Source organism: Phascolarctos cinereus, unplaced genomic scaffold (assembly GCF_003287225.1).
Source record: "Phascolarctos cinereus isolate Bilbo 61053 unplaced genomic scaffold, phaCin_HiC Scaffold_5;HRSCAF=322, whole genome shotgun sequence".
Classification (NCBI taxonomy): domain Eukaryota; kingdom Metazoa; phylum Chordata; class Mammalia; order Diprotodontia; family Phascolarctidae; genus Phascolarctos; species Phascolarctos cinereus.
Genome location: NW_027555958.1, coordinates 84199482 through 84220463, shown reverse-complemented (window position 1 = coordinate 84220463; position 20982 = coordinate 84199482). Strand labels below are relative to the sequence as shown.

At 38.5% G+C, this 20982-nt stretch overlaps 1 protein-coding gene across 4 annotated transcripts in view; it reads right to left on the bottom strand.

Moving 5' to 3' along the window:
- Positions 1-20982, bottom strand: part of RPS6KA2 (ribosomal protein S6 kinase A2) — a 547475-nt gene that overhangs the window by 423664 nt on the left and 102829 nt on the right. Inside the window, exon 1 of one of the 4 annotated variants that reach the window (XM_078155046.1) lies at positions 14178-14454. The exons of the other annotated variants lie outside the window; for them this stretch is intronic. Coding sequence (XP_078011172.1) covers positions 14178-14342 — 165 coding nt within the window. The 5' untranslated portion in view covers positions 14343-14454. Of the gene's footprint in view, positions 1-14177; positions 14455-20982 lie in introns of those variants that run through there. 4 annotated transcript variants of the gene reach the window in all.

The window sequence follows — 20982 nt, the reverse complement described above, 5'->3', positions numbered from 1 at the left end:
AGCGCTGGCATATGTCAGGCTCTATATAAATGCTTATTCCCTTTTCCTTCCCAACCCCAACCCCTTCTGGGTGTCACAGTTTCAAATGGACATTGCTAAGATGGAGTGGGTGTCCAGAGGAAGGCAACCAGAATGGTGAAGGATCTTGAGTCCTTGTCATATTATGACTGATTAAAGGAACTAAATATGTTTACCCTAGAGAAAAGAAGATGGGAGGATGAGGGGAGATGGAGCATGATATCTGTGTTCAAGTATTTAAAGGGTTGTCTGGCAAAGATTTGTTCTATTGCGCTCCAAGGGACAGAACCAGAAGTGATGGGTGGAAGCTGGAAATCAAAAAATCTAGGCTGATAGCAAAAAAACTCCACAACAATTAGAGACTTTCAGAAGCAGAATGGAGTCTGTCTGTCTCTGTCCTGCCTTAAGGTTTTCTTTGTATCCCCAGGACTGAGCACACAGTAGGTATTTAATAAATACTTGTTGACTGACTGCCTGGGAATATAAGATACTTTAGAGAAAGGATTGTTTCACTTTTGTAGCAGTGCCCATCACAATCTATTGTATAGTAGGCACTTAAAAACAAAATAAATCTGTTTATTGGTCAAATGAAGTCTGAGGAGAAAAAAACACAAATCAGTCCTGTAGTTAAATGATAATAGCATTAATGTTTGTATATGCTGTCTTACTGGAAACTCTGTAATCAGAATAATATCGAAGAGATTAGATTTTAAGAACTTTAATCTTAGCTAATGAAGCCTCATTAGCTTAATGTAATTTTCAGATAGAATACTTTTAAACTACTATAAACATTTAAAAGAGCATGGCCAAAACAGCAGGATGAATTTAATACATAACAAATCAATCAAAACAAGATATCAGCTTCTAATTCTGTCCTACCACGTAGTTCATCCAACAGGAAATACCAATGTATAAATAGATCCTCATGGACAGGACCATTTTGTTTTTGTATCCTCGGTGCTTTATGGTGCTCCAGTACCACAGTATTTTACCAGCAGCTAGGTGGTACAGTAGATAGTGTGCTGGACTTGGAGTCTTCCTGACTCATCTTCCTGCAAAATGTGACATCTCCTTCCCCTCTACCCCCTCATTTAAATAAGTTTAATTTAACCTATATTTCCTTTTATACCTTTATACTACCTCACATTAAATTTTACAAGGCACTTTTCTCACAATGCCCCTGTACAAATATTGCATAAATATTTTATAGCGCAGGTACAGCATAGCATAGTATCACAGTATTTATAGTATAAATTTTATTTCCCCATTTTACAGGTGGAAGGAGGCTTAACTGATCTCCCAGTGTCATGTAGCTAATAAGTATCAGAGTCATTATCCAAGTCCATATCATACTGCCACATCGTACTGTGGTTACTTGTTTCTTCACTTTTTTGGGGGGGGCAATTGCTTACAAATTCCTTATTCTTCCCAACCAGCCTGTGTCAAAGGGCTTTAGTTTGCTAATCTGTAAAATGGGATTTGACATTTCAATGATTGCTTAGGTTCCTTCTATCTCTAAATCATACCCCTCCTCTTATAAGCATACCATTATGAGTGCCAGACAGAACAGTAGATGTGATAGGTTGACGTGACTACCAAAATAAAGGAAAATACTTTCTCTGTGTAAAAGCAAAGACAAGACAAACAAACAGAAAAGATACAACATATATGCCTTTGACTTAAAAAGCAGTGACTTTGTGCACATTGAATATTGATCTTGGGAAGTTGCCTCTTTTCTCCAGTGTTAAATGGAGACAGAAGAAAGGAAGAGGACTGCACGGTAGCTGCAATAGAAGCAAAGAATAATAGGACCACTGAGGAAGTAATGGTAGCTGCAGAAATGACCAGAGGCAGAGCTCAGCAGGAGAACAAAAAGAAACACTCATAGAACATGTCAATGTTTCTGCCAGCTACAGCCTTGTTTTCAGAGTCCACCTTTTCTTGCTGTGGGCATGATGCTTTTAAAATTCAAAAATGGTGCTGCCTTGGTGCAGTTTCTAATGGCAAAGTTCTGTCATGGGGGGACCAGTTGTGACTGAAAAGAGCCACAGAATGAGACTGCCATATGTCCAGATATAGGATAAAAGGAGTGGTGGTGGAATTTAGGGTTATGGGGAGGAGAGAGGAGTACTGCGCTGTGATAAAGGATGTAAGGTAAAATTGGAGAAAAATTAGGGCTATGAGAGTGGGGGGAGGGTGCATCAAGCTGTGAGATTTATCAGATACCTTAATAAGAAAATCAAAAAGAATGACACAAAACTCAAAAACCCAGAGCAAACAGAAACATCAGGTGTTTGCTTTCTCTATAAAAAAAGACAGACTTTTAGGGAGTTGTTATGCTTTCAAGTTTTTATGGCTTTAGAACGTAGTCTCCCAAAACAGAGATCCACAAAACCTTACTCATTTATCTAATGTGTGGGAAATCTATGTATGACTGGATTTAGGAATATACTGAGGTTTCTTCCTTCTGAGTGAATGGATGAGCTATAAATTATAATCTCTGTTATTATAATCTACAAATCTTCCTGCCTTTCCCTCCTATCCCTATGCCATTTTAATTTGGTTGGTTTCAACACTAAAATCCTAGGATCTTGAATTGGAAAGGAGCATAGGAGATCATCTTATTAAACCTCCCTCCCAATCAACAGATAGACATCCATTTTCTACAGCAAGGTTCTGATTAGTGTGACTAATGAAGTGGTCTTATGTATTCTAATTCATACCATTCTAAGTTATAATTATGTAAAATATGGTCATTGGTTCCAGTTCAGTGGAAATACAAAGCACTAATTCAAATAATGCGACCACTTCAGGGGAATTCCTTGTTCACATAATCAGGATCTAGATGTACTTAAATGTCTTAATGTACTTAAATGGTGAACTTCTTTTGTTCTACTGATTGACGCCTTTAATGGCACAAAATTGTGATTAGGAAAAAAACAGACCAAGAACCAGAGTGAGCTGATGACTTTGTCCTACGTTCTGCTAAGTTCACAGGCTCTAGAGCTGGAAGAGAATCTAATTCAACTTTTTTTAATTTTAAAGTTAAAGAAATTCATGCCTAGACATGGCTTGTCCAAGGTCAGAGTAGTGGGTCTAGAATTCGAATGCAAGTACTTTGAACTATAAATCCAGTTCTTTTCCTGCTACTGCTTCTCACAAAAATTAGCACTGATTATGGACAAGCTATTTATCTTTCTCCATGCTTTACTGAAACAGATAGGATAGCAATAGAGTGTCCCTTTCCAGTAAGATAGTGATCATTAAGCTTCATTGATGGAATAATAAAGCATTTAAAGCTCTTAAGTTGTAGGTTGTCCCTACATTAAATCGAAGCAAGCAAAGTAAAAAGGTGATCATAAGAAGTGTTCAGTCTTTTCATTAAGTCCTTTAGCTGCTGTTACACCCCTTCAGGGAAGATTTAAGGCCCAGTAGATACTTATGGTCTTATTGAGTAGGCTGTCCATATCACTTCTGCCTTCTCGACTTCCACAGACCCAGCTCAACATTTCTATGCAGGCTCAACTTCCAGGCAAGTAAATCAGGTAGAATATTTTCCTTATAATATAGACATATTATACATAAGCCAGTTTAAATCCAAATGGCTATGATTTCTAAAGCTAAGAAAGACAAGACTTAGTGATTATGTAGCTAGAAAAGATACTCATCTTTTCATTAATGATGTTCATTATATTTCAAATTAAATTGATATTTTCCCCTTTAAATGGATAGCTACAAATTATAAGCAGTGTTATCAATGAATATGATCGTAAACCTCCTTCCCCACTATCCTTTTAATTGGATTGCTTTGTACCCTGGTTGTGATTTTGGATAACAGACAATGGATTTATATTCTGTTGAGGACCTCAACATAAATTTCATAAAATGCTATAACAATTTTTAAGTTAACAGCTTTTAAATTAATATATCTATAATTCATTGGTATTATTTGTATTTAAGTATGTTCTATTTTTTGTGTACATATATATATTTTTCAGTTATTAGAAATCCTGAAGTATTCCACATAGTTATACTTTGATATTTTATAAATTACATTATAAATTAATTTTTGTTGTTTCTAACAATGGTGTGGGTGTCTCCAATAGATTTGTCCTGGGCATTCTTCTCTTCCCTACATTTTCTCCTCTGGTGATCTCATCATATGTGGGTTTGATTATAATTGTTATAGACTTAATGCCAAAATGTATATTCCAGCCCTATTCTCTCCTGAACTGCAATGCTGTATTTCTAATTACCTAATAGGCATCTCCACTTAATAACTTGTATGTCAAACTCAACATGTCTGATACAGAACCCATAATTCTTTCTACATTTATCTCCTCCTCCAAACCTCTCCATTTCAATGAATGGTACCTGTACCCTCCCCATTAACCAGTGTTGCAGGAGAGTCATCTTAAACTTTTCTTTCTCTCTCAGCTCCCATATTAAATCAACTGACACATTTTGTTAAGTCTACTTATTATCTATTCCCTTCTTTACACCCACATAGCCTTTACCCTTTTATAACCTCTTACCTGGACCATTTCCATTTGTCCCCCTGTATCTAGTCTCTCTTCTCTCCAATCCAACCTCCACAAATATAGCAAATCAATATTCCTGAAGCAACTCTGACTTGTTCACTCCTACTCAAAATCTTTAATGGTCCTTTATTGCCTCCATGATAAAATACAAAATCTTCAGCTTGGTATTTACAGCTCTTCATGATGTGACTCCCACCAAGCTTTTCAGTCTTAATTCATATTACTTCCTTCATTCATTCTCAGATACAGTCAAAGTCACCTACCAGCTGTTCACTGTATACGCAAATTATGTGTTCCATGTGTGGGAGGCACTGCGCCCTTATCCCTGCCTCACAGAATCCCTAGCTTCCTTCAAAAGCATGTCTCAGTTGCCACCTCCTTCCTGATTCGCCTCTCCCCCTCAATCATTTGCAAAATCTCACTCTTAACATCACTTTCAATGATTCTGTACCTACTTTGCTTAGGTCATATTTAAGTCATTGGGGGCAGTATTATTTTACTTTTTTTCTTTGCATAACCACTAGGTGTCACTGTAGAGCATGAGGGTGAATGGCTCCTCACTCTTCCCTTCTGGAGAAAAGAGTGTATTTGACATACTTAAAGATCTGTCTCTCTGCCTACTGGGCCAACTTAGAGGTGGGATTTTCTCCTCCAGTCCTTCTTCTATCCTACTCCAACCAGCACCTCCTCCTGCTTTTCTTGTTGCTCGTCCTTCATTTTTGAAGAAGACCAATGATATCACAATATTGGATGAGTAATGCCTTGAATTTGATTTAATCTTAAGTCAAAGACAGAAGAAGAGACATAACTGTAATTTCAAGCAAACACTTTTCTAGTAAGCTCCACCTAGGATTACAGTGATAGTGGAAGTTGATGTTACTTTATTCACTGGGGAAATAAATGGCCCAGAACCATATGGAATCCTATCTCTTTTCTTAGGGAGTTTCAACATCACAAAATCATAATAAAAATTAGATCCTGATGTCCTCAGGTGGTTACTTTGGCCAAAAAGCCAGGAGTCTTTCCTTATGTATTTTATAAATTATGAAATCCATTTATATAGTTGCCCTCTCTTATTCTGCACACTCCACTCATAGTTAAAGATACATTTTCACAATAGTGAGTAAAAACTCTTTAGCTAAGAGAATCACATATGCAACAGAAAATTAGCCACTTTAGGGAAGTAACTCAACTTAGAAACAGAAAATTGGATTGAAGGCTCCATCTGAAGGGATGAGGAGAGAGAGCCAGGTGGAGAAAGCAGAAAGCCTGCATTTCATTGCCAAGGAACATTCGCTAATGCATGTAGCTTTCCTCCGAGTCCTGTTGCTGCTACCTCCAGTCCTGCTACAGCTACACATTGGACATTATCAGTTTGCTCCTCTGTTGCAAATCCCTCTCAATTGCTTCTCCATTACCTTCTCATAATGCTGCTGCCCTGGGCAAGAGAGGACAACCCCCTCCAATGCTCTCTCCTTTCTCTAGTCCCAAACTTCTCTGGGCTTCTAGATCTCATCCCATCCAGTACATTCTCCCAAAGCAGTACATTCTCCCAAAGCATGCCTCCCTATGTAATTAGTCCTGTAAGCTTGTCCTGGAAAGCTATATCTGAAGCCCTGCCCCTAGAAGAATGCTTCCACATAGTAGGGGCTTCAGAGATGCCTACTGAATTGAAAGCTGTCAGTGGAAAATGGCCATCTTTTTGCTGTATTTCTGTATAACATCAAGCTCATTGTCAAATACACTGGGAAATGTGTGCCAACTGACAACAATACTGGATAATGTTGTTCAGTCACATCCAACTCTCTGTGACTCCATTTGGGTTTCTTGGCAAAAATACTGGAGTGATTTGCCATTTCCTTCTCCAGTTCGTTTTACAGATATCTATTAGCCAGTATAGGGGCAGCCAGGTGGCACAGTAGACTACCAGGCCTGGAGTCGGGAAAGCTCATCTTCATGAGTTCAAATGCGGCCTCAGACACTTACTAGCTATGTGACCCTGGGCAAGACACTTAACTCTGTTTGCTTTGGTTTCCTCATCTGACAACACAGATTTTTTTTTTTTAAAAAGTCAGCAATATACCACATGGAAAATCTTCTAAATTCAATGCTAAGAAAAGAGAGGATGAACACGTGCCCCAATAAAAAGCAACCTGATAAACAGAACAAGAGTAATAAAGAAGAATGTACAAAGACAGACATAACACACACTATTGGTAGAGATGTGAATTGCTCCAACTGCTCTGGAAAACAGTTTGGAATTCTGGTAATGATGAGATGAAAATACATTTATCCTTTGACCCACAGATCTCCTTGCTAGGTGTATACCCAAGGAAATTAGAGACCTGGCTCCTTATAGACCGAAATATTCATAGCATAATTTTTGTGGTAGCAAAGAATTGTAAACAAAGTACACACGTCCATTGATTTGGAGATGACTAAAGCAACTGTGATGCATGCATGTATGAAAATGGGATATTATTGAGCTACAAGAAATAATGAGTGAGGAATTCAGAGAAATTGAGGAAGGCATATGAATTGCTTTAGAATGATATAATGACCAGGAAAACAATAAGCATGACGATGAGAAAAAAATAAATGAAACTGAATCCTTTATAGTTACAATGATGCTTAGAAAATGCATCTTCTTCATTTCTTTGGAGAGGTAGGGGATTATAGGTGTGGAATATTGCATCTGTGCCCAGATGTAGGCTAATATGTAGGCTGGTTTTATTGATTTTTTAAAAAAAATTGTTGAAAGAGAAGAATTACCAGGTAGGGTGGGAAGATGTACGTATTCAGAAATGAGTATGACATAAAAACAAAAATATATCAATAAACTTTTTTTTTAAAAGAGGATATGTCATCCCCTTGTCCAGATGCAGGACTAAAGTGTGTGCAAATCATCTGAGGCAGAGAAGTTTCTATCCTATTTTTAACTTCAAGAGGAAATTCTATAATCTCCCCTTGTCACTCATCCTGGTGAAGAAATCAGTTATCATTCCCTCTTATAAGACATGCTCCAATGAGCTATCAAGCTCTTTTACACATGGCTGTCAGCGTGGTAGGGAGAACAGTGCACCATTGGGCATGGGAGTAGATAAGACTGAAGCTGGCCCTTGGGATGCATATGGGTGACTCTCCAAGGATGCTCCCGAAGTTCCAGGAACTGTGGGAAACAGCTGAAGCAAATATTTGTGTGGTTGCACTGCTAACTAAGTGCAGTGGTTCTGACTACTGCTCACATTTAAGGGAGAGTAGTTGATGAGAGGACTGGTGGTGTATCTCTTTAATGAAACGGACATATGCTTGGTGGTGAGAATTTCTGAAAGTGAGGGAAGTGCTTTGTGGTGAGAATAAGTGGACTGCGTGCTGGTAAGAGCCAGGTAATAACTGGGAGGTGGTTGCAGCTGTGGTACCTGTGGTGTTTGGTTCTAGGTTTCATTCCCCCATGCTGTGAGAGGGAGTGAAGAGGAGCAGTTTTCACAGGTCGCATGATGTGGTGTCTGGCTCAGCTTCTCCTTGCTCCAGAGGCCATGTGACATCACATACCTCTCCTAGATCCAGCCTCAGGTAATTCCTACCTGAATTATTATAGCTGGGTTTACTACTGATTGTCCATCTTTAAAGGAAGAGACTTTGCTTTGGGCACATGTAACTACAGTCCAGAAACCTTCAAGATTATAGAACATTAAAAAAAAAAACAGTCACTGATGCAGAGGCAGCCTGGTGTAGGGAATAGAGAGCTGGTCTAAAAGTCAGGAATAGCTAGGTTCCAGCTCTGCCTCTGACTTACACAGGCTGTGTCACCTCCAGCAAGTCACCTAACCTCTCAGTCTTCTAGGCAGCTTTCCAAGACTCTCCATCTCAGAGGTATCACCATCATTAGTAGAAGGAATTTCCTAATAACAGCTAGCATTTATACGCATAGCACTTTACAAAGTATTTTAATATGTTAACTCATTTAATCCTCACAACTGTGAGAGGTGGGTGCTATTATATCCCCATTTTTAGATGAGGAAATTGAAACACAGAGAGGTTAAATGACTTGCCCAAGGTCTCACAGCTAGTAAGTGTCAGAAGCTGGATTCAAACTCAAGTCTTCCCGACTCCAAGATCTGTGCCACCTAGTTGCCACATACATTCATGGATTTAGTCCCTAATGATGAAGAATATGATGGTACAACCATAGAATGAGAAATAAGAGAATCCTTTGATAGTAGAGCTTTTTAATAATCACTCATTTCCATGTAAAAAAAAAATGATTGCTGCACAACAGAGCTATTGTAGGAGCCCAGATCTAGCTGGGAATGTGAACAAACTGACATAAATATTAGGATATGACTTCTGAGGAACTTTCTCAAATTTTCCCTATCTTGATTAAAGAAGAGGGGTGTTTATTTTCCCCTTCCTAAGAAACAAAACTATCAACAATTTAAGTTTTAAAACAACCCAGGACTAGTAGATATTTATACAACTTATGACAAGCTTAGTGCTTTCTGCTGGTGAGTCATTCAGATTTAACTTGTCTAAACCATTGTTCTTACTGTTTTTAACATTTCCTCTTCTGCTTGACATTCTCTGTTGCAGCACTGCACATTTAAATAACCCAACTGACAAATCACATCAAACTATAATGCAAACAAAAGTGAAGTAGGTGAAGAAACAATCAAAATGTAAACCCAACCATATCTACCAGGCACATGGGTCCTCAAAATAAATTACTTGAATTTGAATGTTAAAACAGGCACAGTCCTAAACATTTACAGGCCGACAGGCAGGCAAACGAGAGAGAGAAGAATAGGGGTGGGGAGAGGTGGGGAGGCGAAGAAAGGAGGCAGAGAGGGAAAAAGTTAAGGCAAGGAAAAAAAGAAAAATAGAAAAGAAAAAAAGAAAAGGCAGTAAGGAAGAGAGGGAAGGAAGGAGGGGAGAGAGGAAGGAAGTAAAGAAGGAAGGGAAGGGGAGAGAGAAAGAGAGAGAGAGAGAGAGAGAGAGAGAGAGAGAGAGAGAGAGAGAGAGAGAGAGAGAGAGAGAGAGAGAGAGAGAGAGAGAGAAGTGCTGCCTTATAAAGGGATCTGTTTGAATCTGTTTGATTTATCTTCTCAACATCAGGGTCAGGTGTTTAGGGTACAAAGGAAGCCAGTTTGTCACTTAGACTCTGTCTAATATTAAAGGTAGTTCTTCAGTTATTAGGAGAAACTCTCCACATACTACATTTTTCTTAGAGCGATCGTGCTATTTAAACTCTCCAAAAAAAAAATGCAGGATTTTTAGTGCGACCCAGGCTTCCAGGCAAGCATGGAGCATTCCATATGACACTCTCCCAATTTTTTAAATTAAATTTATTTATTTGTTTTTAGTTTTCAACATTCACTTCTATAAGATTTTCAGTTCTAAATTTTCTCCTCCTCCCTCTGCACACCCACCCCAAAAAGGCTATACATGTACATACAATCATATTTAAACATATTGCCACATTAGTCATCTTGTAAAAAAGAATTAGAACCAAAGGGGAAAAACCATGAGAAAGAAGAAAGAACAGAGGGAGAGGGAGGGAGAGGGAGGGAGAGGGAGGGAGAGGGAGGGAGAGGGAGGGAGAGGGAGGGAGAGGGAGGGAGAGGGAGGGAGAGGGAGGGAGAGGGAGGGAGAGGGAGGGAGAGGAGGAGAGGGAGAGACGGAGAGATAGGGAAAGAGAGATACAGAGAGACAGAGAAAGAGACAGGCAAACAGAGAGAAAGACAGAAAAAGAGAGAGACAGAAAGAGAGAGACAGAGAGAGAGAGAGAGAGTACTGACTTATAAAGGGATCTATTTATATCTGTTTGATTGCTTTATCTTCTCAATACCAAAGCCAGGTGTTTGGGGTAGAAAGCCAGCCAGTTTGTTACTTAGGCTATGTCTAATATTAAAGTTAGTTCTTAGCCCAAAGTGTAAAAGTCTAGTGGAGACAGGGCAGGTTAAGACTAAATCAGATTCTAGAAATCAACAAAGCAAGCGGCAGCAGTCATAGGAACTGAACTTTAGAGCTAGAAGACCTTAAAAAGCAAGAAGCCCAGCCCTCTCATTCTGTAGATGAGGAAATCTGAAGCCCAGAGAGTTTAACTGCCTTGCCCAAGATTACCAAGGTAACAATGCACAGAACTGACTGAACATAAACCCTCTAACACCCAATTCAATCACTCTTTCTACTATGGCATGCTGGCTCAATGAGAGACAGCAAAGTTAGTAGGATACCAGACCTAGGAGCTAGGAAAGAGAGCATGATTTATATGCAGGGGCAGTAGCAGGTAAAGGGACAAGGGGGATCTATGCAGGCACAAAGTCAGAGGACCAGCATTAGAAGGAAAAAGAACATTGTACTTTGAATACTTTCCTTTTGCACAAAGCAGCATTCCAAAACACTTATTTTATAGCAGGCAATCTTAACTTTTCCTTTGCCAAGGACCCCCTTTGGCAGCCTGGTGACACCTATGGACCCTTCTCACAATAATCTGTTTTTTCACATAAAATACATAGGATCACGAGGAAAACCAATTGTATCTTACTTTAGTTATCAAAATGTTTTTTCTTTTTAAGGTAACAGACCCCAGGGTAAGAGCTCATTTTTATAGCTATGAAGAGTAGCCAGTCACTATCTCTACCCCTTCATTTCTCCCTAACCTCCCCTACACACTGAAGGAGATATATAAATATAGATGTGGGATTGGGCATATAGGGATTAACACACAGCAATTAAACCAAACTTAAAATGTATCTCCATGATTTCTATGGCATAGTTAAGTGGCTGAAGCATCACAGTATAGCAGAACAAGAAATGGATTTGGAGCCAGACTATGTGGAGTTTAAATCCTTGCTCAGCTATTTTCTATCTTTGTGACCTTGAATAATTTACTTCAGTTACCTGGGCTTGTGTCCTCATGTATAAAATGAAGAACTGGATATACCTCAGTTAAATTCCATTGAATTTCCACAGATTATGTGTCTGACACCGTGACTTTCAACACTGCGACTAGCTTGGGGATAGAGAAAAAACCTGGGTTCAAATGCCTTTGAGATTCACTAGCTATATGACAATGAAGCAACTTACTTGAATGCTCTGAGCCTCAATTTCTTCATGTGCAAAATTAAGATAATACCTGAATCATTCACCTCAATAGCAGTTGTATGAGTCAAATGAGAAAAGCACTTCATGAAATGCAAAGAGCTATTATTTTTTCATGTAATAAACTAACAGATGTTCTTAATTGTTTTATTCCCATCAAAAATGAGTTAAAATCCAACAGTTAAGATATCAAAATGGTATTTGTTGGAAATAACAGAATGAAAATTTATTTTTACTTTCTGTTTCCAAATCCTCCAGCCCCTAACGAGGACATTCATCAGTCAAACAAAAACAGCGTGGCCAATGAAGTGAGAAATGGGGTACAATCTACTAGTCATTAACAGAATGTGATTAGAATAGATAGCATCTAAATGTCTAAGAAGAAGCTTATCAAAACCCACTTTTATGCCAGTTACACCAAGGTGTCGTTTCTCTTTTTCTACTCCTGTTGGCCAGTTCTCAGTCATGGGGAAAGTTGTTGGAATTACAACAACACGGTTCTCAGCTCTCCCCAGTTGGCTTCTATATTCCTATCTTCCCAACGTTTCTCTGATCCCACCAATATCTCATTCCTGTCCAGAGGCCCCTGAAAGGATGAGTAGTTCTGGGACAGATCATTTTAAACCATCTTCTCTTAAAATCTCATTAGAATAGGTCCTTTAGATTTCTCTTCTTTCTTTCTTATGAGAGTAACCAAACAATAATAGTCAAGAAGGCCCTCGGCCACATTTTAGAGAAATTTATTCTATAAAGGAAAGCTTATTCTCTTCATGAGTTCAATCAGTACAGAATTATCAGAAATAATTAATGCCCTGGGTCTGGAGTTAATGAGGAAGAATAGATAGAATTGAGGGGCAAAATGCAAAAAGATAACACAAGCAGAAAACGAACAGAAGACCAGCTCTTTCCTCACTTTCACGAGTGAGGTAAGTTAAAGCAATATTTATATTTAATAAAATTTTGACTTACATTAGAGATGTGAAAGCCAAAAAATTTCCATTGGGAGGGGAGGATTAGAGATATGGATGTAGGAGCTCCCTGGGGGGAAATTCCTTTCGCCGGTACAGACTGTCAATGGTTCTACCATTTAAAATCTTAGTGAGTTACCCAAGACACAAAGGTTAAAAGCCTTACCCACCGTGGCAAGAATTATTGGCTCGTGTTACCCATACATGTTATGTATGCATAAAGGTGCTAATTTCATACCCACTGGATACCCAGAACTCACTAAGCAAATATTCGTGGAGTTAGATCAATGCAGCAAGAGGAAATTGGAGCAGAAACTCTAATACATCGAAGAGTGTAGTAACACAAAATAGGGCAAGAAAGGTCAGTTGTAACAGCTGTATAAACCTTGAGCACCCTACAATTTCTTTACTTTGCTATGGTACAATTCTGCAGATCCTGAGGTCCACAGTGCTGGATGCAAACAACATAGCTCCAGACCATTGGGCTACTGACTGCATAGCTGTCAGATTTTTGAGACAACCTTCAAAAACCCCTGACTGTGAAAACTCAAATGTCTCCTTTCTGCTTTGAAATCCAGAAGGGTGCCATGTCTCTTTGCTGCCAATGCAACACACTAGAGCTATTTTTTTAAACTAACTGTAGAGATTCGAGGTCACAGTAAGCAGCGCACGAGTTTCCAGAGGTATTTGCTAACCAACAGCAATGTTGGGTGGGCCCAAGTAGAAAGAGGAATTCCCCGATGGAAAGAACACATTTAAAGGGCACTATCCCCAGTAAAGTGACGGCAGATTAGTAATGCAGCACTCTGAGTCCTGCTTCCTGTAGTCTATTTCCAATTTCAATTGAGCTTTGCAAATGCAACCTCACAAAGAATCTAACAGAAAAAATAAATAAATAACTGGCCAGGCTAGCAAAGCCACACATTTTTTGGAACATTCAGCAGAAGGCTCTGGCCTTTAGTTGCCATAACAACACAGATGCTTAATCTACAAAGAGCTTATTACTAGTATCTTTTCCCCCCAGAGAGGTTATTACTGTTCCTGTATAAATAACTCTTCTAGATACTGAAACATATATATACCAGTGGTTCAAACTACCTTCATGCAGGAGGTCAGAATCTGTAGCATGGAAGCTATAAGGATGAATGCCTTCCTTCCCCTTCTCTTCCCCCTTCACTATTAACACCTGAACAACCAACCTAGGGCTACATAGACTATTCATTGAGTCCATAGGTCAGTTTATAGAATGCATTCCCTTCAGTAGCTCAAATGTAGGTCCCAGATGTCTAGCCTTAACATGCAAGCTCAGGATTAATTTCTAAACCTTTTACCACCCAAACAATGAAGTGCAGGATCAGGGGAACATTTGGCCAACTGCGTTTCAAATTAATCTGCCGTTCAATAAGATTGCTGTTATGTTTTAAGGTGGAGGGAATGGTACAACTGGTAATAACTTCAAGCTCTTACTAGCTGTTCTAGCATTTTATATTCAAGAAGCTCTATTAAATGAACAAGATATTTTCTTAAAAAGCATTTCACGTGCACCCACCCCTGAAGATGAAGCAGTTTCCAGAAGCAAGTCAAGGGGTCCTTCATCCTCTGCCAGGGAGACAAATGCACTGTCTACTGAGAGCACATCCATGTCGACGCACAGCCTCGTCCAGCTCCCCAGTGACTCCCTGTCACTCAGAGCCACATATCGGTGGTGGGTCATGATGGGTCTAGAAGAGCTGAACCAGACACTTCCCAACACAGGGAAGCCTGGCAACTATGGCCGATGTTACCACCCCAACTTGGAGGACTAGACAGAAAAAACACACGCAGTTGCAGAAGGCTGAGAACACAATCCTCTTGGTAGCACTTGTAATCCCTGGGGCAATTTTCTCCTTCCAAAACAGGAGTCTATACTAATTGACTAAAAAAATACAGGGGTGGTATTTTTAATACTTAAAAAATGTTCTAGTTCAATCTGTCACAAAGGCCAAAAATCAAGTTAAACATCAGCAACTGAAATAATCATTTTAAAAGGTCAGCGAGGTGTGACAGAGAGGCAAGCTATTGTCACCAGCTGCATAAACACAGACATAAATACTCTCTGCTCTTGCTTAACTCTTTTGCATGTTCACAATCACTTTTATATTCTAAAAAAGGGGATTAAGAAAAACAGGGAAGAAGATGAAACTCATGGGCTAGCGTAAATTGGCTGAAATCTGCCATCTCTTTTTGGACTGAATACCGTTAGTTGGTCATATTTCTTCATAATTTACAGAAAAAAGCCAGAGAATAGTCGCAGCCAATATCAATGAGCTAGGGAACTGCTGCCACTTCGTTGCTAGGTAGAGAGAAAAGGAAAAATGGGAAAGGGATGGGAGGAAGCCCCTAAATAACACCTGCCCTCATTTCCGTACCGCTGCAGTCAGCCCAGGTGTAGGAACTACATTGTTTTCCTGGCACAGTGACTGATTTCTGCTGTGTGGTCTGCTTAATCATCATCGTGGTTCCTGTTTGGTTGCCAGAAAGTGGGTTTTCTGCCCCACATTCATCCAGAGAACAAAAGAAGATAACACAACTGTTCTTTTAAAGGTTTAGGGAGAACAAAATGCCAAAGTTTCATTCTGATTTTCAAATAATTGGGGGTCCTGTCACAGATAACAAATTCTTAACCTTTTTGTGCCAATGACCTCTTGTCACAATAATGTTTTTAAGTGCGTAAAAATATATCAGATTACAAAGGAAACTAATTATATTGAAATACAGTTATCAAAATATTTTTTTTAAAGTTCACGGTCCCTAGGCTAAAAATAATCCATGTTTATAGCTATGGATATTAGCCAGTCACCATCTCTATCCCTAGACCTCACCCTGCCTTCTAACACACCAAAGGGAATCCAATTCTGAGATCAGTCATACAGGAACCCAGGCAAAGGAAACCCAACTCAAAATGAATAGCTGTTGGTATACACGCATTGCAATATTTTTTTAAAAGCAAATTCACAAACCCCAGATTAAGAACCCTTGTTTTAGACCTTAATACTGTTTCTGTAGCCTGGCTAGAAATCTATGTCAAGTCACTGTTTTAAATGATCTATTAGAGAAGGAATTGGTTGTTCCAAGGGTAGGGAACCTGTAGCCTTGAGGCCAATGTGGCCTTTCCACATCCTTGAGTGCAGCCTTTTGACTGAGTCCAAGTTTTACAGAACAAATCCTTAGATTTGTTCTGTAAAACTTGGACTCAGTCAAAGGGCTGCACTTGAGGACATAGAAGGCCACATGTGGCCTCGAGGCTGCAAGTTCCCCAGTCCTGCTATAACAACTGTCAATAAAGGAACCCTGGCATAATGGAAAGAGCTGCCCTAGACTTGGAGCGACAAGGTATGGGATCGAATCCTGGTCCTAACACTTACTAGCTATATGAACTTGGGTAAATCACTTCTTTTCTTTTCCTTATTTTTTAAACAAACTTATTTATTCATTTAAATTTTTTTAATTTATTTTATTTTTAATTTGTGGAATAAAACAAACATCTCCATAACATAGTACAAAAAGAAGATGATTGCACATGAAACCATAAGTCCACTATGCACAACTTGCTTTTTCTTTTAAATATATAATAAAGTTACAGCGCACATTTATTTTTTTCCCTTTCTTTTCTTTCCTCTCCTTCCTGTCCTAAAGATGGCTACCATAAGACACAAAACATACACACACACACACACACAACACACACGTATATGTATACATATATATGTAATTATTCTATACATACTTCTATTTATTGGTTATTTCGCTGGATGCTATATGAACTTGGGTAAATCACTTCTTTTCTCCACCTGTAAAATGACTAAGATGGTGGGGCAGCTAGGTCACGCAATGGATAGAGCATTGGCTCTGGAGTCAGGAAGACCTGAGTTCAAATCAGACCTCAGACACTTGATCACTTTATACCTACTAGCTGTGTGACTCTAGGCAAGTCACTTAACCCAACTGCCCTCACAAAAAAAAAAAAACCTAAGATGGTTAGTTAGACCAGGTGACCATTCTAAGCTCCAAATCTATAATCCTATTAGAAAATTCTCAGGGCCTCAGCTTCCTCATATGTAGAATAGGGATGATAATAATATTCACATTACCTGCTTCGAAGGATTGTTGTGAGGAAAGTACTTTGTAAACTATAAAGTGAACAGCAGGTGCCCAATAAATGACAATGCAATCAAAAAAGGCGACAAGGTTGTCAGCTGAGTGTGCTATGCTGTTTCTGATACTTGGTAAGGATTCAATAAAACCAAACACTAAATGTAGATCACATGGTAGGGAATGGGTAGAAAGAGAAAAGAAAAAAAAAACCTGGACTGAAAAATAGTGATGTCCTATACTTGTTTCAGTCAATCAATAAGATTTATTTAGCTCTTTCCTACTCCTGGCTTCTCTAATGACTCACTCCATTGCAACCTTTTATGAAAGGAAGGAAAAAGACAGAGGAAAATGACTGTTGTTAAGTTCATTTGAAAATCAGTCAGTTGGTATCTTTCCTGTACAAGGAGGGAAAAGGTATAATTAAAGTAGAAGATAAAATCTTAAGTTTACTCCCATCTTTGGCATTTCCTGGCTATTTGACCATGGGCAAATCATTTTTCCTCACCCATAAAATGAGTGAACTGGAACAGATGATCTCTAAGCTCTGATACTATGTCACTCTGAGACTCCTCTTTTCCTTTAATGGAAAACTATGATGGTATTTTCCAGACTTTTCTCTCTTTACCCACTGAAACTAAGAATCCTGTGAAACTCCCTTGTGACTTCAGTCCATCTTTATCAGCAAGCACCTTTTCAAGAAGCGTGATAAGGTGAGGTTTTAAACTCCTAGATAGTAGGTATTGCGTCTTTCCCTTAATTTGTAGGTTAGCCCAATGCACGGAGGAAGCACTCAGGATTTGTAGCCATGAAGAAGTAAATGAGAAGTAATTCATTCATGCAGAAAGTGGAGAAGAGTACATTGAATGGAAGTTCTAAGAGCCCCACAACACTGGGAAACTACGTTAGTTCTGAAATTTACGAAAATCTTTCCCAACACTACGTTGGGGATTAGCATAGATCTCCCCCCTCCAAAGTCCATTCCTCTAAATACATTGACAAATAAGTACCTGAATTGTAAAATGCTACAATGTCATTGACTAAAGAAGATCAAAAATGGAGGTTTGGAAGGTCATAGAAATGGCACACCTCTACCGGGCTCCCACAGACAGGTATACATCAACATTTCAAACATAGTGGCTGGTAAAGAGTTTGCAAAATGCTTTAAGTACATTATGTCATTTGTTCCTCACAATGATCCTAGGAGGTAAGCACTACAGATGTTATTATCCCCATTTTACAAATGAGGAAATTAACCATCAGAGAGGTTAAGTGAGTTTCTCATTTTCTTACAGCTATAAGTAAGTGTCCCAGACAGAATTCAAACCCAGGTCTCTCCTGACTCCAAACCCAGCACAGATGCCTACAGGTCCCACTCTACTGATATTTTAAGCTGTTAGATTTCCAGTTACAATAATATGTTTTGTGGGGGTTTTCCCCATCCTCCTCCCTTAATTTATTGCTCATTTGTATTTTTGTTGAATGGAAACTTACATCAGTAGAGTAGGAAAAAGAAGGATCCAGCCAACAGATGCTTCCTGAGTCATAAATCCTGCCCATCTTATACTTACTCTCAATCATTCTGTGTGAATAAAGCTCAGATTTCTAGTAGACGGCAAAAAGTTACAAGAAAAAATAATGAAAATTGGCACTTAAGTGTCCATATTAGCCTCACTGCTAAAAATATTCTAACTCAATATATATAAGTATGTATATATAAATATGTCAAAACAATACAATTCCATCCCCCCTCTCCTTAATACTAAACAAGTTAAAACTTACTTGGCTGGGATTTTCTCAGCAAACCTAATTAAATTGATGACCATACTTTATACCTCAAAATAACTATACATACAACTCTTGACTTTTAACCCAGCAAGGGAAAATAAATTTCTTTTTATTGCCCTACCTTTAAATATGAAAGTTTTTCTGCAAAACTTTTCATTTGTGCTTTCCTACAGTTACTGTATTAAATATCCTTCTACCATTATCTTTCATCAATTTTGTTCTAACCTTACATAATATTCTTTTTTTAAGGGATGAAATTATGGGATCACCTATTTTTAAAAATCCTTCAGAGAAAAATTCACAAAAAGATAAATTTAACTATGATAATATAATGATAAAAGTTTTTCACATTGTTAACAGTTCATTAAAACTGTTACTTAATAAGCTTTGCTTAATATATTATGCATGAGGGCAAAGATGAAATACGTAACTATGCTATTAATAGGCACAGTGGATAAAGTGCCAGGCCTGGAGTCAGGGAGACTCATCTTGGTGAGTTCAAATGTCCTCAGACATTAGCTATGTGACCCTGGGCAAGTCACTTTCCCATCTTTTCCCCAGTTTTCTCATCTGTAAAATGAACTGGAAGGAAATGGCAAACCATTCCAGTATCTTTGCCAAGAAAACCTCAAATGGGATCACAAAGAGTCGGACTCAACAAAAACAAATAAACAACAAAAAATTCAATTAATATTGTAACAAAACTAATTTCTGCAAAACTGGGAAAATAATGCTTGCCATTTCATTCTCTTCTCCCTAAAATATACTGAGAATTAATGAAAACTCAGCAAAAGCTTTGAATTCTTAAATTATGACTGACTAAAAAGCACATCTTCTATTTCTCTGAAGCCAAAGATAATGACCTTGGCATGGGAAAAGGAATCAACAAATTTTCCTTTAAATTTCCTATAAATCAAACAAAATATGGATACTAGCAGCAATTTTTTCAAACATTGCTTGCCTTTTCTCACTTCTGTATCTTTTTCTACATAGAAAAAGTCCGTGCTCATGTTCTTTTTCTATCACCCACAATCTCTGCCTACAGAAATTCTCTCCACTGTCTGAAACCCAGCATAAAAAGTTATTTCTTTCATGACTGTTTCCTTCAACCCCTAGCCAGAAGTGTTCTATCCTTGCTCTGAAGAACAGGAGTCCTTCATAGTCACAACTCATTAAACACTTCACATAGTGTCTCCTAACATGGTTGCTTTTCCATTTGGCCTTCTCTAACAAACTCTATTTTCCTCCAATGGCTCATTGTGGTGGAAAAGTAAGTCTGGTTTCTCAGGGGTGACGCTGATGCATTATAAACTCTGGTTGGTCCTACCTTCTTTGAGATGGGCCATGCCTGTGTCATCTGAACCAAGCTTGGGGAGGCTCACTACTAGGTGGAATGCAGGTTGATGAGTTTTTTAGTAGCAAAAACCATCTGAACCATCTAGGTGATACCATTTATGCACTGATGCAGGGAGCACCCACACTGACAAAATTATAAATCTCTATAGTACATAAATGTGCATGTTTTACCTTTCCAAATGGATTACAATGTCTCTGTGACACATCTTTGTACCTGCCACGGCATCCAAGCAGTTAGCATGTGTTTAACAATATTTACCAAATGAATAAGCATGGCCACTTAGCCTAAATTTTGGATCCAAGTTTATAACCAACTCTGTTGTTTGAATGCTCCACTGGCCACTTTTAATATCCTACAGGGGACTCTCAAAGCTGAATGTTTAAGATCATTTCAGCAAGCCCCTTCCATTAAATAAGAGATCATTTTTTAAAAAATAAGATAACTTGTTTAGAAGGAGATTTTAGGGAAATAGGGAATTTTCTTCATCATTACAATACTATCAGTGCCCAAATGGTCATAAGATCATAGATTTAAGCCAGAATATACCTCAGAGGTCGTCTAGTCCAATTCCTTCATTTTGGAGATGAAGAAAGTGAAGACTAGGGAAGAAAAGTAACTTGTCATCAGAGGCAGGATTTGAACCCAGGTCCTCCAATTCCAGAGACTTTTCACTGGACCACATTGCCTCCTTGTAATATTCAACCACTTAATGTATACTCCTACTTTAAATAATAATATTTTACTTTTGTACATAACTTTACAGCCTATCCTTGGCAGCTAGGTGGTTCAGTGGATAGAGCATTGGTCTTGGAGTCAGGCAGACCTGAGTTTAAATATAGCCTCAGAAACTTACTAGCTGTGTGACCTTGGGCAAGTAACTTAACCTCTCGGTGCCTCAGTTTCCTCATCTATAAAATGGGGATAATAATAGCATTCACTTACAGAATTGTTGAGATAAAATGAAATAGCCTATAACATATTTTGCAAACCTTTAAAAGTACTTTATTATTGTTATACTGTCATATAAAATTTATATCTTAAGGCTACTAACCAGTAATATTTGCGTTTTACTATACTA